This window comes from Bos indicus, chromosome 3, assembly GCF_029378745.1.
Source record: "Bos indicus isolate NIAB-ARS_2022 breed Sahiwal x Tharparkar chromosome 3, NIAB-ARS_B.indTharparkar_mat_pri_1.0, whole genome shotgun sequence".
Lineage (NCBI taxonomy): Eukaryota > Metazoa > Chordata > Mammalia > Artiodactyla > Bovidae > Bos > Bos indicus.
The window spans coordinates 106,980,002-107,004,099 of record NC_091762.1 but is presented as its reverse complement, the minus strand read 5'-3'; the positions used below and the strand labels follow the sequence as shown (position 1 = coordinate 107,004,099).

General features: G+C 42.6%; 1 protein-coding gene across 22 annotated transcripts in view; it reads left to right on the top strand.

Moving 5' to 3' along the window:
- Positions 1 to 24,098, top strand: part of MACF1 (microtubule actin crosslinking factor 1) — a 340,946-nt gene that overhangs the window by 175,447 nt on the left and 141,401 nt on the right. For all 22 annotated transcript variants that reach the window (XM_070786801.1, XM_070786798.1, XM_070786806.1 and 19 more), the window contains 20 exons: positions 6,407 to 6,573; positions 7,361 to 7,473; positions 7,573 to 7,679; positions 8,100 to 8,219; positions 8,358 to 8,453; positions 9,095 to 9,222; positions 9,313 to 9,406; positions 9,601 to 9,755; positions 10,448 to 10,724; positions 12,810 to 12,938; positions 13,620 to 13,697; positions 14,271 to 14,432; positions 15,491 to 15,595; positions 16,205 to 16,300; positions 17,496 to 17,621; positions 19,886 to 20,038; positions 22,020 to 22,174; positions 22,572 to 22,698; positions 23,084 to 23,267; positions 23,709 to 23,878. In XM_070786801.1, coding sequence (XP_070642902.1) covers positions 6,407 to 6,573; positions 7,361 to 7,473; positions 7,573 to 7,679; positions 8,100 to 8,219; positions 8,358 to 8,453; positions 9,095 to 9,222; positions 9,313 to 9,406; positions 9,601 to 9,755; positions 10,448 to 10,724; positions 12,810 to 12,938; positions 13,620 to 13,697; positions 14,271 to 14,432; positions 15,491 to 15,595; positions 16,205 to 16,300; positions 17,496 to 17,621; positions 19,886 to 20,038; positions 22,020 to 22,174; positions 22,572 to 22,698; positions 23,084 to 23,267; positions 23,709 to 23,878 — 2,742 coding nt within the window. The remainder of the gene's footprint in view (positions 1 to 6,406; positions 6,574 to 7,360; positions 7,474 to 7,572; positions 7,680 to 8,099; positions 8,220 to 8,357; positions 8,454 to 9,094; positions 9,223 to 9,312; positions 9,407 to 9,600; positions 9,756 to 10,447; positions 10,725 to 12,809; positions 12,939 to 13,619; positions 13,698 to 14,270; positions 14,433 to 15,490; positions 15,596 to 16,204; positions 16,301 to 17,495; positions 17,622 to 19,885; positions 20,039 to 22,019; positions 22,175 to 22,571; positions 22,699 to 23,083; positions 23,268 to 23,708; positions 23,879 to 24,098) is intronic.

Sequence of the window (24,098 nt, the reverse complement as noted above, 5' to 3'; positions counted from 1 at the left end):
TAGAAATGCTGCTCATTTTTAAACCTGAAGTGTAGTTGGTTTACATTGTGTTGGTTTCTGGTATATAGTGAAGTGACTCATATATATCTTCTTTTTTTACTTTCTTTTCCATTATGGTTTATTACAAAATATTAAATATAGTTCCCTATGTTATGTGGTAGAACCTTGTTTGTCTATTTTATATATAGTTGCTTGTATCTGCTAATCCCAAGCTCCTAATTTATCCCCTCCTTCCGCTTTGATAACTGTAAGTTTGTTTCCTATTTCTGTGAATCTGTTTCTGTTTTGTAAATAAGTGGATTATTTTAAATATGAGTATATGTGTAAATAAGTTTCTAAAAGTTTATGTATTCATGGGGCCACAGAGCTTTCCTTTCTCCAGTTCTCTCTTCCATCTGTCTATTGTCATTTGGGGAGATTTGGGACTGCCTACTGTTTGGAGTAGGCTTATTTTAGCCAGAGATATGGCATGTCTCAACTGAGTTCTGTCAGAGCAAGCATGTCTGGTTTTCAGTTTCCCCTTTTTCATCTGGCTAACTTCTACTCAGATCTTAAATTTCAGCGAAGATGTTGTCTTGTCGCCTCTGTCAAGCTCCTTGGTGCTGCTGGTTTGCGTTACTTGCTTAGCTCTGTCACAGCATTGATCTCTCGGCTTGTCGTCGTCTTCCCTACTAAATTGTTTGAGCTTGAGGCCCAAGGTTGTGCTTTTGTCTTGAGATACCAAGAACTTGAACACAGCTCCTAGGACATAATCTTTGCTCAAGAAGTCACAGCAGAATGAGTACATGGCGTTTGACTTTTTTTGTTCTTCTCCCTCCTCCTGACGTATGGTGTCTGCCATAGTGTGAAGCACAGATGAGACGCTGTTCAGTAAATTCTTGTTGATTTGCGTGTGTGTTAGTCTCTCAGTCATGTCCAGCTCTTTGCAACCCCATGGACTGTAGCACGCCAGGCTTCTCTGTCCATGGAATTTTCCAGGTAAGGAAACTGGAAAGGGTTGCCATTTCCTTCTCCAGGGGATCTTCATGACCCAGGGATCAAACCCAGGTCTCCCACATTGCAGGCAGATTCTTTACTGTCTTGTTAGGAGCATATTCAGTTGCTAGACATGCTTCAGAGAAGGAATTAATCAAGCTCTGGGAAGTGTGTGTTGAAAGAGAATTCAGGTAGATGAGCTTAGTCTCTGAGGTGGTCACGAGACTGTCCCCTTTTCCCAAATGGTTCCTTTTAAACATCCAGATGAAGGAGAAAGCTCCCTGGCTCTGAAGCTAGAATTCTCCATTTGGGAGATGAAGGTAAAAGCTTCTACATAGCTCAGAGGACAGCACTGCAATCACATGTAATACGTGAAGAGATGGACAAAAGCCAAATTTAATCACTGAGATGATTATGATGATAATCCCATTTTTCTCATCCAGCTCACAATCTAGGAAGGCCCTAATCCAAACAAGGTATTTTTCCTTTCCCTGAGGGATCTAAACATTTCCCTGTCTCATTATAGCTGTGTGGAAAATCTGAAGTACAGCTGTTCATTGAACTGTTTCCAATACAATATACAAAGATAGTGTGATTGGCAGGCAGGAGATGCCATCAGAGATACTGACTGTGATATTGTGAATATACAGTATCAGTTGACTAACTGGAATTGCTTTTTAGGGTCAAGAACCCAGATACTCACATTTCATTTTGCTTATTCAAATTCTGTCCCTTTTCATATCAACAAATCTATTTCCTGTTCCCAGCAATATTTTGCTTTGATGTGTGTGTGAAACACTACAGTGGAAGAACTGGGCTATGACAGGAATGTTGTGGAGGAGCACTGGCAGGGAAATGGCACTGGTGAGAGGCTGTTTACACTGGACTCTCAGGATGATGGCTTGGGCAACATAATCCATTATTGGGTCCTTAGTTTGTTTGATGATACACTATACATTATTTGCTAAGTAAGTTTGCTGTCAAAAAAGTAATGTGTCTCATGATTCTAAGTAGGTCTTATCCCCAAATATATTTTATTTGTTTATTTTTATTGTTTATTACTGGGCTTCCCTGATGGCTCAGACGGTAAAGAATCTGCCTGCAATGCAGGAAACCCAGGTTCGATTCCTGGGACAGAAAGATCCCCTGGAGAAGGATATGGCAACCCACTCTGGTATTCTTACCCAGAGAAAGCCCATGGGCAGAGGAGCCTGGCTGGCTACAGTCCGTGGCATCTCAAAGAGTTGGACATGACTGAGTGACTCATATACACATTGTTTATTAACCAAATGATTATTAATTAAAACACTTTAATTGTCCATTATATGATTAGCACAACACTAGGTGCAGTGGGTGATAATACGGAACAGCCCTGATCACTGAGTCTCAGATCTGGAAGTTATTTCTTCCACAGTATCCAGGCTTCTGCTGGGACATATTCTGTGTTTAGGGAGCTCTCCTTCCTAGTGGCTGCTGTGATTTTCAGACGTTCTGATAGTTCAGATGTAGTATCTGCACCTCGGGAAGCTTGCTTTCAGGGAGATATTAGATAATGTGCTGTGCTTAGTCGCTCAGTCGTGTCTGACTCTTTGAGACCCCATGGACTGTAGCCCACCAGGCTCCTCTGTCCATGGGGATTCTCGAGACAAGGATATTGGAATGGGTTACCATGTCTTCCTCCAGGGGATCCACCCAACCCAGGGATTGAACCCAGGTCTCCCGCATTGCAGATGGTTTCTTTATCAGCTGAGCTACCAGGGAAGCGTATATTAGATAATAAAAACATATTAAATAATAGCCAGTGATACAAGATAACATTTAAGTGATAATATAGATTATCAGTGCTGTGGGAGTTAGGCCAGCAATAACTGAAGGAAGACCCCCATTTATTCAAGGAAGAGAGAGGGAACACTTATTTGTTGAATTTAGCCGTTTGTTTGGGCTAGGTACATCACTGTATAATCCTAAAAAGGTAATAGGTGTGATTCCCACTTTATAGATGTCATAAACCGAGGTCCAATTTACAGTTGGTGAAATTGAGATTCAGACCTAGGCCTGTGTGGAATCAAAGGCATGTACTTTTCTCCTCTCTCAAGACTGCCATCTCTAAAGTAGGTCCTGTGCTAGATTTTGGAGGTTTCTTAAAATAACTTTTCTCCTAAATATAAAAATATACATAATGTAGAAAACTTGGGAAATATAAAAATCATCTATAATGCTATCACTTAGATAGAACTATGATTACTAATTTGGTGTATATACATATACATACATGTATCTATCATATTATGCGTATATATGACTGTTACTTAACTATATATTTTTAATGTATTATTATTTTATTTGTATTATTTTATTTTATAACTATATATTATAGTTATAAACTATATATTTTTAATATATATTAACATATTTATATATATGACTGTTACTTAACTATATATTTTTAATGTAAAATCACTATTATTATTTATTTTTTGTTTGTATTTTATTATTTTGTTTGTATTTTTCTTTTTTGTTTTTTAGTCTTAAAATTTTTTTTCTTTAGTTTATTGGTCGCACCATGTGGCATGCAGGATCTTGGTTCCCTGACCAGGGATCAAACCCGTGCCCCCTGCATTGGGAGCTCAGTGTCTTAACCACTAGACCAACAGGGAAGCACTCTTCTTTTTCTTTTTACAAAACATGGTGGTTTATTTTCCTGTCACTAACATTTTCTAAAGCATACCTTTTTTCCCCATAAGTAGGATTTTTGTATTGGTAATAAAATCAGCAAACTTTATATAGTAAAAATATCTGAGTCTTTTTACTCTGGAGGAGGACTTAGCAAAGGCCACCAGTTTATTTGACAACACATTTTTTATTTTACTTTACTTCATCTCATTAATTTACTTTTTCCTCGTCAATTACTACTTTTTTTTTTTTAAACTAAAGCATACCTTTTTAAGTGCTATAAAGAATTCTGCCTTGTGTATGTGTTGTAATTTGTGACCGATCAATTCCTCATTAGAGTTTGAGCTCTTTGTAACATTTTGCTGTAAAATATTTATCATATTTTGATAAGCATTTGAAAAAATTCCAGCCTTATTGAAGTATAATCGACAAAACTGTGACATATTTACAGTGTACATCATGGTGATTTGATATTCAGACAAATGTTGTGCTTTACAGATACTGTTTTTTGTTTTTTGTTTTTTTTTTACAAACTGAAGTTTTGTGGTGGCCATGCATTGAGCAAGACTGCTGGTATCATTTTTCCAATAACATTTGCTTAGCTCGTGTCTCTGTTCCACATTTTGTTGATTCTTATATTTCAAACCCTTCATAAGCAAAAAGATTACAATTTGCTGAAAGCTCAGATCATAGCGTTTTTTAGCAATAAAGTATTTTTTTAATTAAGGTGTAAAAAACAATTTAATTGTTTTTTAAGACATATGCTATTGCGCATGTAATATAGTATAAACACAACTTTTATGTATACCTGGAACCAAAATTGCGTGTGACTCACTTTATTGTGATTGCTATCTCCTCTGTTGCTGTGGCCTGGAACCAAACCTGCAGCGTGTGCTTATGTGCCTGTATGTGTATACTGAGAAAGGCTTCCCACCATCTAGTTAACTGACATCCATCACCTCACATTTGTGTGTGTGTGTGTGTGTGTGTGTATGTGTGTGAGAACATGTAAGTTCTATTCACTTTTCAAATTTCAGTTATACAATACAGTATTTTCCCCTGTAGACACCTGTGTTTCACATTAGATCCTCAGGCCTTAAATTCAGCTTACAGCTAAAGGTTTGTACCCTTTTTCTATCTTCTTCCTATTTCTCCCACCCCACAGGCAACCACTGTGCTATACTTTCTGTTTCTATGGCTTTGATATATTTTTTTTAGATTCCACATTTAAAGTGACATCATGCAATATTTGTCTTTGGCTTATTTTGCTTAACATAATACCTTCACGTTTCTCCATGTTGTCACAAATGGCAGGTTTCCTTTTTCATACCTGATAGTATTTTATTGTATATAACACATCTTTATCCATCTGTCTGTTGAGGAACACTTAGGTTGTTCCTCTGTCTTGGCTATTGTGAATAAGGTTGCAGTGAACATGGGAGTGCTGATAACCTCTTCAGTATCCTGTTTTCATTTCCCTTGGATGTATCCCTGACTTCCCTGATAGCTCAGTTTTTAAAGAATTTGCCTGCAATGCAGGAGACCCTGGTTCGATTCCTGGTTTGGGAAGATCCACTGGAGAAGGGATAGGCTACCCACTCCAGTATTCTTGGGCTTCCCTGATGGCTCAGATGGTAAAGAATCTGCCTGCAATGAGGGAGACCTGGGTTCAATCCCTGTGTTGGGAAGATCCCCTGGAGAAGGGAAAGGCTACTCACTCCAAATATTCTGGCCTGGAGAATTCCATGGACTGTATAGTCCATGGGGTCGCAAAGAGTCAGACACGACTGAGTGACTTTGACTTTCACTGGATTTATACCCAGAAGTAAGATTGCTGGATCATAGGGCAGTTCTGTTTTGAACCACTATACTGTTTTCCAGAATGATTGTACCAATTTATATTCCCACCATGAGTGCACAGGATTCCCTTTGCAGCACATTTTCACCCACACTTGTTACCTTGTTTGAACGCTTGTTTCCTTGTTTCTGATGACCGCCCTTCTAGTAGGTGTGGGGTGAGAGCTCATTGTGGTGTTACTTTGCGTTTCCCTAGTGAGCAATGGTGTTGACTACCTTTTCATGCACCTTTTGTATGTTTTCCTTAGAGAAATGTCCCGTCGGATCTTCTGTGCAGTTTTAAATTGGGTTGTTTGGTTCTTTGCTATGGAATTCTGTGGGTCCATGTTTTAGAGGTTAATCTTTCATCAGGTATAGGATTTATGAATGCTTTCTTCCATCCTATAGGTTGCCTCTTCATTTTGCTGATGGTCCCCTTGGCTGTCCCCCTTGCTGTCTTTTAGTTTGATGTAGTCCCAGTTGTTTGTTTTTCTTTGTTTTCTTTTGGTCTTGATAAACATTTGTGTATAAATTTTTTTGCACATTTCTCTGATAACTTTCTATCAAATATATGTCTATTTTAAGACTTATTTAAAAACTGCCCTTCAGAGGCAACTTATGCCCTTTATACTCCCACTAGTGGCAATATCATGAGAATGCCCAATTTTAGATATTCTCTCCAATGCTGACCAGTATCATTAAAAAATAAAAACTCTCCTAATTTGACAGGTGAAAAAAATGACCTCTCATAGCTTTAATTTGCATTTCTTTGACTACCAGACAGAATGAGTATATGTTGGGAGTTTTCATCTGAAGTGATACCAGCCTTGGATCTCCTTCTAAGAGTCATCATGTATGAAGAGAAGGTTAAAAGGCTCCATCTTATTTATCTTAAATTACTACATGTCCTATCTTTTGACAGATCTCTGACATCTACATTAGTGGAGAATCAGGGGACATGTCAGCTAAGGAGAAACTGCTCCTTTGGACCCAGAAGGTGACAGCTGGTTACACAGGAATCAAATGCACCAACTTTTCCTCCTGCTGGAGTGATGGGAAGATGTTCAATGCGCTTATTCACCGATACAGGTAAATACAGCGGCGCCTTGGGGGCCTGGAGAGGCTGCTTCTCATCTCTTTCTTGTAATTAGCTATAATGCCACATTTCCTCTCAGCTGACAATCCAGGCTCTGATTCATTTTTTTTATTTAAAAAAGGAATATGTACTGAACTCCTGCTTTCTAAGCACTGGGCTCATATAGAAGTGAAGAAAGCAGCTAAATTCTTCCCCTCATAGAGATTACTTTTCAATGGGGAAAATAGGCAATACACACATAAGTGTATGCTGTCTTACAGGGGTGAGGGCAGTGGAGGGAAGAGAGTGATGGGGGTTGTGGTGTTTTGGGCAGGGTGGTCAGCGGTGGCCTCTCTGATGAGGATGCTGGAGCAGAGTCATGGATGAGGAGTGGGCCATGCCGGCCTCCAGGGTCAGCGTGATTCACTTGGAGGAAATAACAATTAGTTATTGTTATAACTAAGAAGTGGGAATTTGCTTGGAGTGGGTGAGGAAAATAGGAATTTTGAATGACAAAAATCAATATTATTGTACTCCTAGTGGTCATAACCATGCATTGGGAAAATTGATACCTTTCCCTTGAAATCCAGCAAACCTACTATCGTATAAGTTTAGAATTAGGGAGCCCTGGGTTCCTGGAATGTGATTAACAAGGTGACTAGTGCTCCTCTAAACCTCTTGCTTTCTCTCTAACTCATCCAGTATTTTTCAGCTTTGAGTACTTTTAAGAGGGTTTCTTTGTATGAATTCCCATGTGCTTGTAGCTAGGGGCATTTCATATGTCTCGGTGGACTTTTACAGACCTGATCTGGTAGATATGGAGAGGGTACAGATCCAGAGCAACCGAGAGAATCTGGAACAGGCATTCGAAGTAGCGGAAAGACTAGGGGTCACCCGGTTACTGGATGCAGAAGGTGAGAGCTGACTGGAATTCCGGTGTTTGACATACATTCATTATTTCTTCCCCAGTGGGTTCCGTTGTTCTAACAGATTTCTCGCCCTTTGTCTGTCAGATGTGGATGTGCCATCTCCAGATGAGAAGTCTGTAATCACTTATGTGTCTTCAATTTATGATGCCTTCCCTAAAGTCCCCGAGGGTGGAGACGGGATCAGTGCTACGGTAAAAGAACATTTTCCCAAAATACCTTCTGGCTGTGATTGCTTTGGGTGGAGTGTGTTGATTAGACTGTGTTTCTACAGCACACAGTGTGTGCATAGCACTTTTGTACAGAGCAGACTGAATCCATATCGTCTTTATACATGACTGTTGTCCTTGGTCCATGGGAATGAATGTAGAGAGCGCTAATTTTGTAGCGTCCAGCATAGGCTATTCTAGGTGTCAGGAAATTGAATCCCATCTTGAGAGTCCTTGAGGAGCTTTGAAACTGGGACTCTGAGTGTTAAACTGAGTGGCTGTGTCTGTGTCAGTAATTAAAGGAAAGGGCTTTACGTGGTTGGGGGTGGCCTGAAATACTTCCTCCTGAGCTTGGCTTGCACACTGCTAATCAGGGCGTGTGTGGTGTCTCCCTTTTGGCAATAGGAAGTGGACGCCAGGTGGCAAGAATACCAAAGCCGAGTGGACTCCCTGATTCCCTGGATCAAACAGCACACAATACTGATGTCAGATAAATCCTTTCCCCAGAACCCTGTTGAACTAAAGGTAAAGTTATGGACTTAAATCATTTTTCATAAATTCACCCTGGGGAGTACGTCTCAGAGCTTGTTGCTGCTGGCTTCTGGGTGAGATGGTATGAAAACTGGGATGTTTGTGTTCATTCACCAAATATTAATTTTGTAGGCACTTTATAATCAATACATACACTTCAAAGAAACAGAAATTCTGGCCAAGGAGAGAGAAAAAGGAAGAATCGAGGAACTATATAAATTATTAGAGGTAAGGAAGCTTATCCTTTGCTGAGACCGGGGGTTTGCTGGCAGGCCGTTTGTTACTTTGTTCCCTGCATCTTCTTCCAAACCTTCGTTAATAGCAATATTCTCAGGGTGACAAATCAAGCGTCACTCTCAGGCTGCTCCTAAGAGTTTACAGTAAAGAGGAAGTATCTGCCGTCACTGTTCTTCAAAGGGCCTATTGGAAAGTGGCACACATTCATTCAGAAATCTGGAGTTTTATGGATGTTTTCCTATTTCTCAGGGGAAGACTAATTCTTTCTCTCAGATAGAAAGAAAGAAAAGAGGTTTCCCTTCACATTTTGATTCCTAGAGAATTTGAAGTTGCGGAGACGGGCATTTCCACAGTGGGGTTAGAGAGGACAGGAGGATTTATGGAAAATGTGTAAGAAATGGAAGGATTTCAAGCAAGTGGTCCCTGTTTTAGAGGTGATTTTTTTGTTCTCACCTGAAGGTGAAGTACTGCTAAAATATTCACTTGTCATCTCTTATTAGACAGTGGGGAAAATTGCTGAATGGCTGGGCAAAGAAGCAGGAAGTGATGGACGAGGCATAAATTAAAACCGGGGCCTGAGGGCATGGCTGTGTTTTTGGACTAAAAGAGTATCTCTGTTTTTTTTTTTTAAGGTATGGATTGAATTTGGCCGAATTAAACTGCCTCAAGGTTATCACCCTAATGATGTGGAAGAAGAGTGGGGAAAACTCATCATTGAGATGCTGGAGCGAGAGAAATCACTTCGGCCAGCTGTAGAGAGGTGGGTCCAGAGTCTGGAGGGGATCTGGCATCACTTACTGGGCCGCTTTGAGCTCTGCCCTTGACTCTGGTTTTCACCTTATTATTTTAGGCTGGAATTGCTGCTACAGATTGCAAACAAAATCCAGAATGGTGCTTTGAACTGTGAAGAAAAACTGACACTAGCTAAAAATACACTGCAGGCTGTAAGTCTGTTTCATCTCACATGTTCATGTCACATGTTTTCTACTCCTCATCCTGTGCTGTAATGGTTAACGTCAGTAGTTGAGGGATCCAGCTTCATTTGTCTTGGAATTGCAGTGGACCCCTTGGCTCCCTGGGTCCAAGTGGGTGAGAGCAGAGGGAGCTATCCCCCTCTCACTCTCCCTTTCTCTCTCAGGATGCTGCTCACCTGGAGTCAGGGCAGCCAGTGCAGTGTGAGTCAGATGTCATCATGTACATTCAGGAGTGTGAAGGTCTCATCAGACAGCTGCAGGTGGATCTCCAAATCCTACGAGATGAGAACTACTACCAGCTAGAAGAGCTGGCTTTTAGGTGAGCAACATGGGACTCAAACAGAGGGCCTGATCACTACTGGTTCTCAGATATTATATTAAGAGTCGGGCACTGAATCTTACAGCCTGGACGTTAGAGATCAGTGTCTCAGTAGAGATGCTACAGGTATTTGAGGCAGGAAAATTCTCATGGTAGAAGCAGGTTTCCTTTATTTGAGGCCCTGCCCACTAAGTACCTGAAGGATTCCCTAATGTTTGTGTATGGCGTCTTATAATATCCCCACATATTTCAGAGGGACCTGCAGCACTGTGGTACCACATCTGCTTTAGAACTACTGGAGCGATTCAATGTAAATTTTCATAGAGGAGGAACCCAGCGCATATGGAGGGGATGAGGATCTATGGACACACCTGAGACTAACAGCTACATCTTTTGACCCCTTAGTTCATGGTTTATTCTGTTGTATCATCCAGGAGTTGTAAACACTGGTTTTGATTTGCTTCCCTCCAGGTAACACTGTAACTTGGCACTGGCCTCAAAGATGACTCTGAACCACGAAGATGTACATAACACCACCTTGCATTCACAGAACACTTTTTCTTTTTAAAAACAGTTTCCCTAAGATGATCTCATCTATATTTTTACCTCATCCTTGTCAAATGTATAGGGAAATTTTTATCTCAAAAAGCACATTATAAATTTAATGTCTTCTTTCTCTTCTTCCATCTCAGGGTCATGCGTCTGCAGGATGAGCTGGTCACGTTGCGTCTAGAGTGCACGAACTTGTACAGGAAGGGCCACTTCACTTCCCTTGAATTGGTTCCACCCTCTACTTTAACCACTACTCATCTGAAAGCAGAACCCTTGACCAAAGTAACCCATTCTTCTTCTACCTCCTGGTTCCGAAAGCCTATGACTCGGGTCGAACTTGTGTCTATCTCCTCCTCTGAAGATGAAGGAAATCTTCGATTTGTGTATGAACTACTGTCTTGGGTAGAAGAAATGCAGGTGGGTGTACATTCCAATTACTTATGCAGCACACTGAGGTTCCTTGAACTCAGCAATTGTATAAGAGGGTCGGGTTGCTCTGTCTCCCTTGTATCAGTTCAGTTCAGTCGCTCAGTCGTGTCCGACTCTTTGCGACCCCATGAATCGCAGCACGCCAGGCCTCCCTGTCCATCACCAACACCCGGAGTTCACTCAGACTCACGTCCATCGAGTCCGTGATGCCATCCAGCCATCTCATCCTCTGTCGTCCCCTTCTCCTCCTGCCCCCAATCCCTCCCAGCATCAGAGTCTTTTCCAATGAGTCAACTCTTCGCATGAGGTGGCCAAAGTACTGGAGTTTCAGCTTTAGCATCATTCCTTCCAAAGAACACCCAGGACCGATCTCCTTTAGAATGGACTGGTTGGATCTCCTTGCAGTCCAAGGGACTCTCAAGAGTCTTCTCCAACACCACAGTTCAAAAGCATTAATTCTTCAGCGCTTAGCTTTCTTCACAGTCCAACTCTCACATCCATACATGACCACTGGAAAAACCATAGCCTTGACTAGATAGACCTTTGTTGGCAAAGTAATGTCTCTGCTTTTGAATATGCTATCTAGGTTGGTCATAACTTTTCTTACAAGGAGTAAGCAAGCGTCTTTTAATTTCATGGCTGCAGTCACCATCTGCAGTGATTTTGAAGCCCCCAAAAATAAAGTCTGACACTATTTCTGCTGTTTCCCCATCTATTTCCCATGAAGTGATGGGACCAGATGCCATGATCTTCGTTTTCTGAATGTTGAGCTTTAAGCCAACTTTTTCACTCACCTCTTTCACTTTCATCAAGAGGCTTTTGAGTTCCTCTTCACTTTCTGCCATAAGGGTGGTGTCATCTGCATATCTGAGGTTATTGATATTTCTCCCGGCAATCTTGATTCCAGCTTGTGCTTTTTCCAGTCCAGCGTTTCTCATGATGTACTCTGCATATAAATTAAATAAGCAGGGTCCCTTGTATAGATTCCCTTAATTATCGTTGCTGCCTAGCTCCCAAGCCCCCTTCTCTATTAAATTTTGAAAGAATAAGATAAGTTCAAATCATCAAAATCCCATCTTAAATGCATGAAAGTGAAAGTGAAGTCACTCAGTCATGTCTGACTCTTTGCGACCCACGGACTGTAGCCTACCAGGCTCCTCTGTCCATGGGATTTTCCAGGCAAGAATACTGGAGTGGGTTGCCATTTCCTTCTCCAGGGCATCTTCCTGACCCAGGGATTGAACCTGGGTCTCCTGCATTGTAGGCAGATGCTTTACTGTCTGAGCCACCAGGGAAGGCTTAAATGCATAGGCTTTTCTAATTTGAAGCCCTTCATGGAGCTCTTCCCTTCAGCTGACTGTGCTCTCCGTGGGAGCTGGTGGGAGAAGTTGCCAAGTCTATAAACCCCAGTTATCTCTTCTCAAATTCCCTCATTGCAGAGAAGCTGCTGCCTCACTGTTGTTTTTGTATCAGCTCTGAAGTGTAAGCAAGACACAGTTCTAAGGGGCAGTATTCACATGTATTCTAGGGTAACAGTTCAAGTTCGACACTGTCCTCTTACCTCTAACCCTTTTGTTTTCTATGAAATTCTTCCCATCTTCTGATGACAGATTCCCCCTGTACCAAAAAATAAACTCAAAGACAAGCTCTTTTACAATTACCTTCCATTAGCCAATAGTTGATGACATGAACGGAGCTTAGTATTTATGGATATTTATTTCTTATCTCCATTCTGATTGTGAAATGAAGAGACTCCGTAAAGGGAAATGCCTAAACTGTAAAGTTAAGCCTTTCAGCCTATGTAGACACCTTTCTTGTTGGTAAATTCAGGGATGTATTCCCATCATGCAGCAGCAAAGGGCTGCCATTGCTGCTTCTAGGGATGGGGTTTATCCTCCAGCTCCTTGAGGGTACGTCATAACGTACTTGCCTGTAAGAGGCCAAGATGGAGATGGTTTAGATGTCCTTTTTGCCAGTCCCCTCTCCACAGCCACATCATCCAAACTGATGCTGACAGTTTTCATTTTCTGCCAACTTAGCAATAAATTGTATTCCTAATTTCTTTTTTCCCAGATGAAACTGGAGCGGGCAGAGTGGGGCAGTGACCTGCCTAGTGTGGAGCTGCAGCTGGAAGCACAGCAGCACATCCATGCCAGCGTGGAAGAACTGGGCTCAAGTGTCAAAGAGGCCAGGCTGTATGAGGTGGGAGGCATTCGGAATCCGTTACGGGCAGCGGGGTGGCTGTGCGATGGAGCAGTATACAGTGTAGCTGTCCCGTACCTGAAACTTGACCACAAGTCCCTTTTGCACATGAAGTATCTCTTGCTTTTTTGAAATAACTTTGTGGGAAAGGTGTTTTTTACAAACCCCTTTTTACCAAAAAGAGTAGTGATACTGAAAGCTAAGGTCAAAATTAGTAAGTAGCGAATGCAGTTTCCAAACTCAGGCCCTTGGATCCAAAAATGTATGCTCTTTCCACTGCCCATCTACCTGCAGTAGAGAACTGGTAAGCAAAACTGTTTCCTCAGTCTCTCCTCTCCCTCACTCTTTTGTGTTCTCCCATTTTAAATTTCAAGTCCCCTCTTCCACAAAGCATCTAACTAGTTTGAGGAGTCAGCAGGCATAGTTTCGCTTAGAAACCTCCCAGAATCGCTGGCAGCAGAAGACCGTGAGGTCTGCGCGGCGTCTTCCTCTGCTAGGCCGTCCACACCAGCGCTGCTCCAAGCCGTCAGTCTCAGCCAGGGATGCCCCGTCCAACTGCTGACTCTCAGAGTGACTAATCTCTGTCTGTGTGCAGACGTAATATTTACATAGTTGAAATTATACCATAGATATAGTTTACTTTTTCTCTAATATATTTTTATCTCATTCTTTTCTTATCAGGGAAAAATGTCCCAAAATTTCCATACCAGTTATGTTGAAACTCTTGGAAAGCTGGAGACACAGTATTGTAAATTGAAGGTGAGTTTTGACTAACTCTGTTTTGTTCTGTTCATGGAGCATGTGGTTCCCTAATTCAGAAGGCTCTTGGTTTGGGCCCATTTTGGTTTTCTATTTATTAGGTTATATTGTTTCCTGTGCAGTTGTTCATATGCATCATCACATTTTTCTCAGTTTTCTTCCTGGGTTAGAAACCAGCGCCCCAGAAAGTTTGAAGTAGAGCTTATCATAGTTATTATGCTTCACCAAAGCAGTGACCATCAAAACTCAAAGTTTGAGATTGACAGGACAGAGACCCCTCTTCTGTTTGGTCTTCATTCTTGTATTCAAGATTGTGCAGAGTAGGACCGGCCCAGGATCATTCTTTATCCACGAAGCCCCACACAGGCCTGGCATGTTCTCACTTCCAGCCAGGATTGACACGGGAGTCCTGTACCAGACTAGTACTAAATTTAAAACTGAGGAGAAACACCCAGAGATTTAAAAAGCAAAGCTAAATTCATTTCCTCAGCTATTCTTTGCTTTGATGTCAAATGTGCTGTATTCTATAGATGAAAGGCTGACATGTAACCTTGTAATCCTTCCTTTGTCTAGGAGACTTCTAGCTTCCGGATGAGGCACCTTCAGAGCCTGCATAAATTTGTCTCGAGAGCTACAGCTGAGTTGATCTGGTTGAATGAGAAGGAGGAGGAGGAACTAGCATATGACTGGAGTGACAACAATCCCAATATCTCGGCCAAGAAAAATTACTTCTCTGTGAGTCTAGCACAACAGACCCGTCATATTTGGGAACAGCAGCGGAAGGAGCCAGAGGGGCTGGTCTGAGAGCCTGGGTTTCGGGATTTGCATTTTGCTAGGTAGAATGGGGACCCTGCTTAATATATCTGTTCCTGTGAGAAAGTGTATATGGAGAGAGGGGAAATCAAGCTCTAGAATGAATTTATTTGGAATGTAGTTAGAAAGGCAGTGTCTAGGGTGACAGGAGCAGCAGTCTGCAAATTGAATCATTTTAGAAGCAATTTAACTTTGTGGTCAAGGTTATAGACTTTGGAATGAGATAGACCTTAAGTGAAATTCTTATTCCTCTGCTTGTTAGCTCTGTGACCTTGGTAGGTCATTTACTCTCCCTGGACCTCTGTAAAATGGGATAATAGTGACACTTCAAAGGGTTGTGTAAAAGGCTAAGTAACATTTAGCAAGCTTAATACAAGGCTTAATATTGTTTAACTGAGGTGTATTCTTGGCTTCTTATACATTCTGAATTCTCTGAAGTACGATTCTTCTCAAGTAAAGGAGAAACGATACTGTAATACAGTAAATAATCGATAAGAACGAAACTTAGGCTGTGATAGAGACATAAGGAAAGTGCTCAGAGAGCATCGGGGAGAAAAGGTCAAATCTGATAGCAGGGATCAGTACCCAGTGGCACAGAAGAGCCTCTAAACTGGGGCCTAAGTGTTAACAGGACCTAGAGCCCGCCAGTCAGCTGTGTGGGTCAGGTGCTGTGTCAGTGGGCGAGGACGAGAAACCTCCCCTCCAGCCTCGTTCCCTCCTATCTTGCCTTCAGCCTCTCCTGTGTTCCCCTGCTTACTCACATCTGGCTCAGGTCCCATATCTGTTGTGAGTCATTCTCCAGTGATTCCAGCGTTTTTGCTCTTCTCTGAAATCCTCTAGCACATACCGTTCATGCATCTCATTTTGGCACTAACCCTGGGTTGCAGGCTCCTGTAAAGTAGGGTAGGGAACACAGCCCTTTCTTTATTTCTACTCCTTCCTAATAGCACCTATTGAATAAAGCTGAATTCAATTTTCAGGAGCTGACAATGGAACTAGAGGAGAAACAGGACGTGTTTCGGTCTCTACAAGATACAGCCGAGCTACTGTCCCTTGAGAACCACCCCGCCAAGCAGACTGTGGAGGTGCGTATGACTTGAGGGTGTGAGGGTCAAGTGCACAGAGGTTGTAATTATACAAGTGTTCACATGAAAGACTTAGCTCTGCTGAGGGGCCTGGAGGAAGCATCAAGGATCATGCAGCTTAGGTCCTCTCCCTTTACACCCCAGCTCCCTAAAGACCGTAGAGAGTTGTGATAATAGCCTAACAAGGACACTGAGAAACACCAGAGGCGATGTCAACTCCTGACTTCATGGGCAAACTGACCTGAACCATATTTTTTCACAGAACTCTCTAGACATATCCTGCCTCTTGGGTGTGGTGCCTGTGGCCAGGGAAGAGGCAGTGGAGGCAGCAGAGGGATTGACTTAGGCCTGGGGTTTGCTGCCCCCATCATTTAGTTGCAACTGAGTGTAGAAGAGGCCTTTTCTGTGTAACATCTTTTAACAAAACCATGTTGGATAAAAGACAGGCCTCTCTTTTGTGGGGAGCTTTGAGCTCATGCCAGCCAAGTATCTCATGTATCCTCTGTGGGCCTCTGGCACTAGCGGAAGTGTAGATGGACGAGTGCATGGCACACATGTGGCAGGTCTGTTAAACCCCTGCCCTTCTGTCCGTGCGCCTGGTCGTTGCAGGCTTACAGCGCCGCTGTCCAGTCCCAGTTGCAGTGGATGAAGCAGCTGTGCTTGTGTGTCGAGCAGCACCTGAAAGAGAATACTGCTTATTTTCAGGTACCTGGGCTGTGTGTGTGTGTGTGTGTGTGTGTGTGTGTGTGCGCGCATGCACACACGCGCGCACGAGCATCAGAAAGGATGGTTCTGTTTTCATCAGAGGGTATACCTTTTTTCATTCAGGCAAGAGGCTGTAAGTGTGATTGCCTGTGCTGGCATGTGCCTGCAAGCATGCCACGGGACGGGCGAGGTTAAAAACACGTCTGTGTCGGTGAACCTTTACTGTACAAACCACGGCCCCAAGAGACTCTGGGTTGGTGGTTTGGGCTAGGCTCAGCTGAAGATTGTTTTCTCGTCTTGCCTGGGTGACGCATGGCTGCAGGCAGTCGGCAGGCAGGCTGGGGGCCGGTTGGTCCTGGATTGTGTCACTCCCGTGTCAGACAGTAGACTGGGGTGGCAAGTCAGTATGCAAGTCTCTAGCATCCAGTAAGCTGTCCTACTGGATCCTTTGTAAAATTTTTTTCTGCCTGTTTTTGATTTTCCTGGAGGCTCAAGTGGCACATGACAGTTAATAAAATGACTTCAGAGGTGGAGGGTAGCAGGGAAACAAAAAGTCCACTGGTGTGGGAAAGAGTAGCTATGTTCCACAAGCAGCCAGAGAAAGTGTGTCCCGGTGCACAAGGTCTTTTTTCTGCTGTGACATGTATTAATGTGCCATTGGCTAAAGCAAGCCCAGCTTGGGGAGGGCTTTGCTGGGGGATAAAAATAGATCCACCTCCTGATGGAAGGGGCTGTAAAATATCAGAACCATTTTTTTTTTTTTTTTCTTCATCAATCTATCATCACATCAAGAACATACTGCTTGTTTTCTGGTGAGGGTGGAAGGAGGAAATAAGCCATTATCTCTGTTTGGATTTGCTTCTAATTAAATAAGCTTCCTGATCATTTTGTAATCATATCAGTAAATTGAAACACGTGATCCCTCAACCTCTAGGCTTTTCATGAAATAGACCTTACAGTCAAGTGCTGTCACTAGCCAGCACACAAGAGAAGGAGCAGTGGTTTCTGAAGGGTGAAGCAGACTAACTCTTGTATTGCATTCAGTGGGCTTTGTGGCAGCCAGCCCTGCTGTTTCCCTGGCGTGGCCTTTGTGATCCAGGACTGTCTAATCAGCCGGCACAGTGGGGTTGTTCTTTCTCCATCTTGGTATCATAATGCACTGAGCACCAGGTACCCTTCCCTCTTATCCCCACAGTTCTTCAGTGATGCTCGAGACCTGGAGTCATTCTTGAGGAACCTCCAAGATTCCATCAAACGGAAGTATTCCTGCGACCACAGCACCAGCTTATCCCGCCTGGAGGACCTGCTGCAGGACTCCATGGTGGGTGTTGCATCAGTGGGATGACTGCTTCTGGGAAGCAGAGTAAACCCTGTCAGCTGCTGCTGTTCATATCCTTGAAAGCGCCAGGGCTGCGGGTCATCACTGTAAAGTTTTGCTCACATTCGATTGGAGTTTAGTCAATGTGGTTCTCTTTCTCTTTTCTTAAAGAAGGTGCTAATAGGAGCCCTTGGGGTATGCTTTTGAAGTAAGGGCCTGGCCATGTGCCCCTGAGCCACATGGTGGTCATCACTGTTTCTTTGCGTTGTTCCTGTTTTAATGCACTAGTTGGAGCCAAAGATGGGGTGTAGAGCATGAAAAATAGGGTTGATGGGATTAGCTGACACCAAATTCTTTTTCACTCTCTCGTGCAAAGAGAATTAAAATACCAATGAACTAGACCTAAGCCAATTTTTCCCTGCATATATTATATAGTTGACAAGATGGGGCTCAAACTACATCTCAAATTAAGATGGAAATATATATTTAATATGGAAATTACTTTTCCTTTGTGAGAAGCCAAGGGGAGTCTAACATTTCAGTAACAAGTTATAAGTAAGAGAACCATTATAACCCCAAACAGTGTCATTTTCTTCTTTTTTTTTTTTGCGTGGGTGATACTGGGGAATTTTTGAATATTAATTGATTGAAAAAAAATGCTTTCAGGTACTGTAAAGCTATGAATGAATTTAGGCTCAGTGGTTTCACCTGAGCAAAGAATTTGTGAACTGAATTAATTTGGAATGAAGGGTAAAGACCTGACTTTTCCGATGTCTCTAGAATGTCTCTTGGAGGCACATCAAGTATGAAGGAGGAATATAATAATCCTTGGCTATTATCTCCTCCCTCCCACAGAGTACCTTCCTGTCGTAGGGTAACTCCTCTGCAGGTGTTGTCCTATCTCCTCTTCTCGAGGGTCGCTGCTCTGCTCCCTCCTCTCCAGGTCAGGGGCATCGAGTTGGCGGCGTCATCGGGGCATGGAGTCACCTGGGTCTGCTCCGCAGCTTGTCCGTCAGGTTCGGGAGCATCTGTCATGGCTTCTGGTTCTTTTCAGACCTTGTACCACGCTGAGCGTTTGGTCTCTGGAGCTTGAGATGTTTGGCTGTGGGTTAGACAGAAATTGACATCTTTATTGCAAGGAAACTGAAATGGGTAGACCAGCTCTCAAGAATGGAACAATGTGGCTGTCTCCCTGACATATTCCATTCCTCTCTCTTAACTAATAAGTTAAAGTTGTATTTCTTCCAATCATGCTCCCGGGGACAGGCACAGGTAGTTTGTTTAAGCATTTCTTTTTCTCTACTTGCATATTCTTAATTCTTTAATGGCATTTCTTAACATTATTAACTCTTTACCCTCATCACATCTACTTCCATCCCAAGAAAGCCCTCTTCTAGGGACTTTTTAATACGTCAAAATGATCTCGAAACATCCTGGCTAATAGATAAAAGCTATCTTTTATTCTCTAATGGAATTGGTAGTAGATTGCTACCAATTTTGTTGACAAGAAGTTCATTAGTTTTTAAGAAAATTGGGTTTGCAGAGACTTGAGAGTTTCAATTTTGCATGAGATCTCTTTCAAATCTATCAAATTTATGTAAATATACCCCAGCAAGACTCCAAAAGGTAAACCCTAAATTGTTTCTCACAGTACCTTCACCAACAACTTTGATTTATAGGTTGTTGGTTGAAGAGCTAAGATCTTTCTCTAGAAAGTTTGATTCAATCTAAGAAAGTAAAATATTTCTAATAGAGCTTGGGAGATAACATTATTTAAAAAAAGAAAAAAATTAAAAGACCATAACTCTAACTTCTCCTAAGCAGAGAGGCAAGAGCTGGCTTCTGTCAGTGAGAAACTGAATAATAATAATAATAACAACAACCACAACCTAGTTATTATCATTGTTTTTAACTTCCATGTTCTCTGAACCTTATTTGGCAAAATCCTTTGTTAGCTGTATTTGGCAGCTAGAAATTCTTATTTTGTTTTATTTATTTATTATTTGCTTTTGCATGTGGCTTTATGGTTCATTGAAAACTGCACAGGGAGAAAGCTGCAAAATTTGAGTATAAATGCACTTGGTAGCAGACAGAAGCATCCTCTCCTGTCGTCTTTATCCCTGTGTTTCTAAGATGGCTCCACCAAGGATCCCTGCTTAACCGAGAAGTGACGTTCTCAGAGGGAGTGGAGCACTCAGTTTTCTTTGTTGGCTCAGTCTCCTGAGGAGCAGCATTAATGTCTCTTCGGTTTTCTTCTCATTTTGTAGGATGAAAAGGAGCAGCTTATACAATCCAAGAGTTCCGTTGCCAGTCTTGTTGGGAGATCAAAATCCGTTGTTCAGCTAAAACCACGCAGTCCTGACCACATGCTAAAGAGCACCATATCCGTGAAAGCCATCTGTGACTACAGGCAGATTGAGGTGAGGAGGTGGGGAGGGTACCTCCTGCTCCAAAGGGAGACAAGGGACAAGGGAAGCCTTCAGTTAGGGTTATGATAATAAGGAAAGATCAGATGATAAGAGTTCTGTTGTTAGAACTTAAACGTGCTTAAATCTATCATTAAAAGCATAAGCCTCAACTCTACAATCTTGACCTGCTCCCTGCCTCAGTAACTGACATCATTATCTACCCAGTTGCCTAAGCGTGGCTAGAAATGGGGCTTTTTAGCATCCTAGAGAGACCATGACTCCTCTCCTCTTTTCCTACAGCTGCTACCACGTCAGCGTTTGTAAAGAAACCCCTCACTGTGCTTCCCAGGTGGCGCAGTGGTAAAGGACTGGCCTGCCAGTGCAGGAGACGTGGGTTCAATCCCTGGGTTCAGAAGATCCCCTGGAGTAGGAGATGGCAGCCCACTCCAGTATTCTTGCCTGGAAAATCCCATGGACAGAGGAGCCTGGCAGCTACAATCCATGAGATCACAAAGAGTCAGACACAACTTGAGGGCACACATACACACACACACACAAATATCCCTCAAGTATTCTTCTTTCTATCCCTGCTGCTTCTACCTAAATCAGACCCACTTGGATTATTGCATCAGCCTCCCATTCAATGTATTCTTTATCCTACCACCAGCATGATCTTAAAAAAAAAAAAAAAAATCACTCCCCTGCCTAAGTCCTACAACAATTCTCCATTTGTTCTTCTTCATTTTATTTTTTAAGATTTTTTTTTTCACACATGGGCCACTTTTAAAGTCTTTATTGAATTTGTTGCAGTATTTTTTCTGTTTCGTGTTTTGGTTTTTTGGCTACGAGGCATGTGGCATCTTAGCTCCAGTCCTGACCAGGGATTGAACCTGCACTCCCTGCGTTGGAAGACTAAGTCTTAACCACTGGAACACCAGGGAAGTTGCCCCATTTCTTTTCAAAAAGTCTGAATTCCTTAATGTGGCTTCAGAGTCTTGAATAATCTCTTTACCCCGCTAACGAAGAGCGGGTTTTTGCCTTCCTTGCATTCCCTGGTAAACTGAGTTTGTCACACAGTTTTGTAACCAAGTAGCATATCAGAGAAGGCAGTGGCACCCTACTCCAGTACTCTTGCCTGGAGAATCCCATGGACGGAGGGCCTGGTGGGCTGTAGTCCACGGGGTCGCTAAGAGTTGGACACGACTGAGAGACTTCACTTTCACTTTTTACTTTCATACATTGGAGAAGGAAATGGCAACCCACTCCAGTGTTCTTGCCTGGAGAATCCCAGGGACGGGGGAGCCTGGTGGGCTGCCGTCTATGGGGTCGCACAGAGTCGGACACGACTGGAGTGACTTAGCAGCAGCAGCAGCAGCAGCAGCACATCAGAATATGTGGGATATGTATCTCTAGTGGCCTAGCATACTTCCAAGCACATAGTAGGCTCAATAAATATGTGTTATAATACCAAAGAACGAATGACCTCTTCCTGTGCTTTTATCTCAATATTTGTCTATAAATTAGTCAGAAACCAATAATACTGGTTACCTGTCTCCCAAGAGAAAGAGCTGATGATTTCAAACGCTTGAACAATTCAGGGATTTGAGTGGGGTGACAGGAAGGGAGGATATGGAAGTATCACAAAAGCAAAGTTGTATTATATCCCTTTAATTTTTACCGTGTTCATTGTGGATACAGAGAGATTACTCGTGGAGCTCCTACAGTCTCCATATAACTGTCATACCTGAGTTACTCGACATGTAACAGGCATTTAATAAACACTTGCTTCATTTATTTCTTTCATGTTGCAACCATCCCTGGGTTGTATATTTATACACATTATCTTTTTGTCAAAATCAGAAACTTTCCCTAGGTGATAAAGATCTCCAAAATGATTTTTCCTTAAGGATTTCATAGCCTTGGGATCAGGCACCAGGTAATAATAGGTCATTTGTTTATCCATTAGCAATAACTTGTAAATTTGTCTTTTCAGATAACTATTTGCAAGAATGATGAGTGTGTATTGGAAGATAACTCACAGAGGACCAAGTGGAAAGTGATCAGCCCCACAGGGAACGAGGCAATGGTGCCGTCAGTCTGCTTCCTCATCCCCCCACCCAATAAGGATGCCATGGAGACAGCCAGCAGGTACTGGCTCAGCTGCCACCCTGAGCTTCCCCACCTCTGCCCTTTGCGGGTGAACTGATGGAGGGATGAATCTGCGTTTGCTTTCTAAGCATTATTGTAATTTTTCAAAAATTTCAAATGGAGTTATTTTGTCTCTATTTTGTCTGTCATTGCTTTTCCGCTCTGACTTCTCATAATTATATTATCAGTATATTCAGGTAACATTTATGATATTGCTAAATATGTGCTTGAGAATATCAATTAGTTTAGGTCTAAAGATCCTGTGTTGTTAGTATTTGACTTGTTGTCTTTCTCTGCTCAGCTCTGCTGAGGCAATCACCTTTTTGTCCCTTAGAAGGTCTCTAGGGTGGACCTCAGGCCTTAGAAAAGCTATAGCCAGGTTTTGTGTTGTTTGTAGGGTGGAGCAATCTTATCAGAAGGTGATGGCCCTTTGGCATCAACTACATGTCAACACCAAAAGCCTTATCTCCTGGAACTATCTGAGGAAGGACCTTGACCTTGTAAAGACCTGGAATCTGGAAAAGGTAATTATGGAAGCTTTAACCCAGGCTTATAGCCTATTGGCAAGTTTTATCTTTTCAGCAGGACTCCTACTCACCCAATTAGTGGGAAATGAAGTCAGGGATACTGTTGCAGGGTTAGGAGCTTGAGGATCTTAGAAACTAAAACCTTTTGGATAAATGTGCGGAATAGGGGAATGCTGGTGAATTGGCCATCATTAAGGTTTGCATCCGAGAGGGCACAGAGTGCTTCTGAGATGCTAGTAATGTCCTGCTTCTTGATCCGAATGGTGATTTCATGGACACATTCAATTTGTGAAAAATCAACGTGTTTATAAATATGATTTGTGCACTATTTTGTGTTACATTTCCATTCCATTGAAATGTCCACTGTTTATTTTCTCTGCAGCTCCGCTCCTCAGCACCTGGGGAGTACCACCAGGTTATGAAGAATCTGCAGGCCCACTACGAAGACTTTCTGCAGGAGAGTCGTGACTCGGCCGTCTTCTCAGTGGCTGACCGTCTTCGCTTGGAAGAGGAGGTGGAGGCGTGTAAAACCCATTTCCAGCACCTGCTGAAGTCCATGGAGAATGGTGTGTGCCTTGGGAAGAGGGAGAGGAAAGGTGGAATGAGAGCCCTGAAAGGTGCTGCTCGACCCTTCAGACAAACTAGAAAGTATCGTCAACACCTTTTTACCACTTGCATTGCTAGGAAAACTTGAGATAGCGAATAACTCACAGAGATGAATTCTCAAAATCAGATGATGGAAAACAAGGCTGTGTTTTATTCATCATTGCTAATAAACCTATCCCGTTTTCTTGTGGAAATTATGTATTTGGACCTTAAAGCTCAGTATATAATGCAGGGAGTTTGGGAACAGGCAGAAGGTTCCCCATATAAGGCTTTGCTTTCATTCATGGAGTATCAGCTCTGCTAGAACCAGTGGTACCCTATCGCAGGGTAAATCTGTTTTTCTCAGGTTTGCCGATCTCTGTTGTGGTGCTTAACGGTCTTCTGTGCTTGTGCATTCACAGAGGACAAAGAGGAAACTGTGGCCAAGATGTACATTTCAGAGCTGAAGAACATCCGGCTGCGCCTGGAGGAGTGTGAACAGAGGCTAATCCAGCGAATTCAGTCCCCAGCCAGCTCTCGGACTGACAAAGATGCTCAGCAAGACAACGCATTAAGGATTGCAGAACAAGAGGTAAGCCTTTATAGCAAGGTGGGTGCTCTAAGACTGCTCAGCAGAGCTGCTGCTTTCCGCTCTGTCCCTTACACGTATGTTATATTCTGTGACATGGTTCCTGTCAGTCATGTGACTCCACAGATAGTACGGAGAGGCTCAGATTCTGCTATGGGCTCTGATGTACACTTTTCCCGGACCTTTTTTTCTAAGTCTTTGTTGAATTCGTTACAGTATTGCT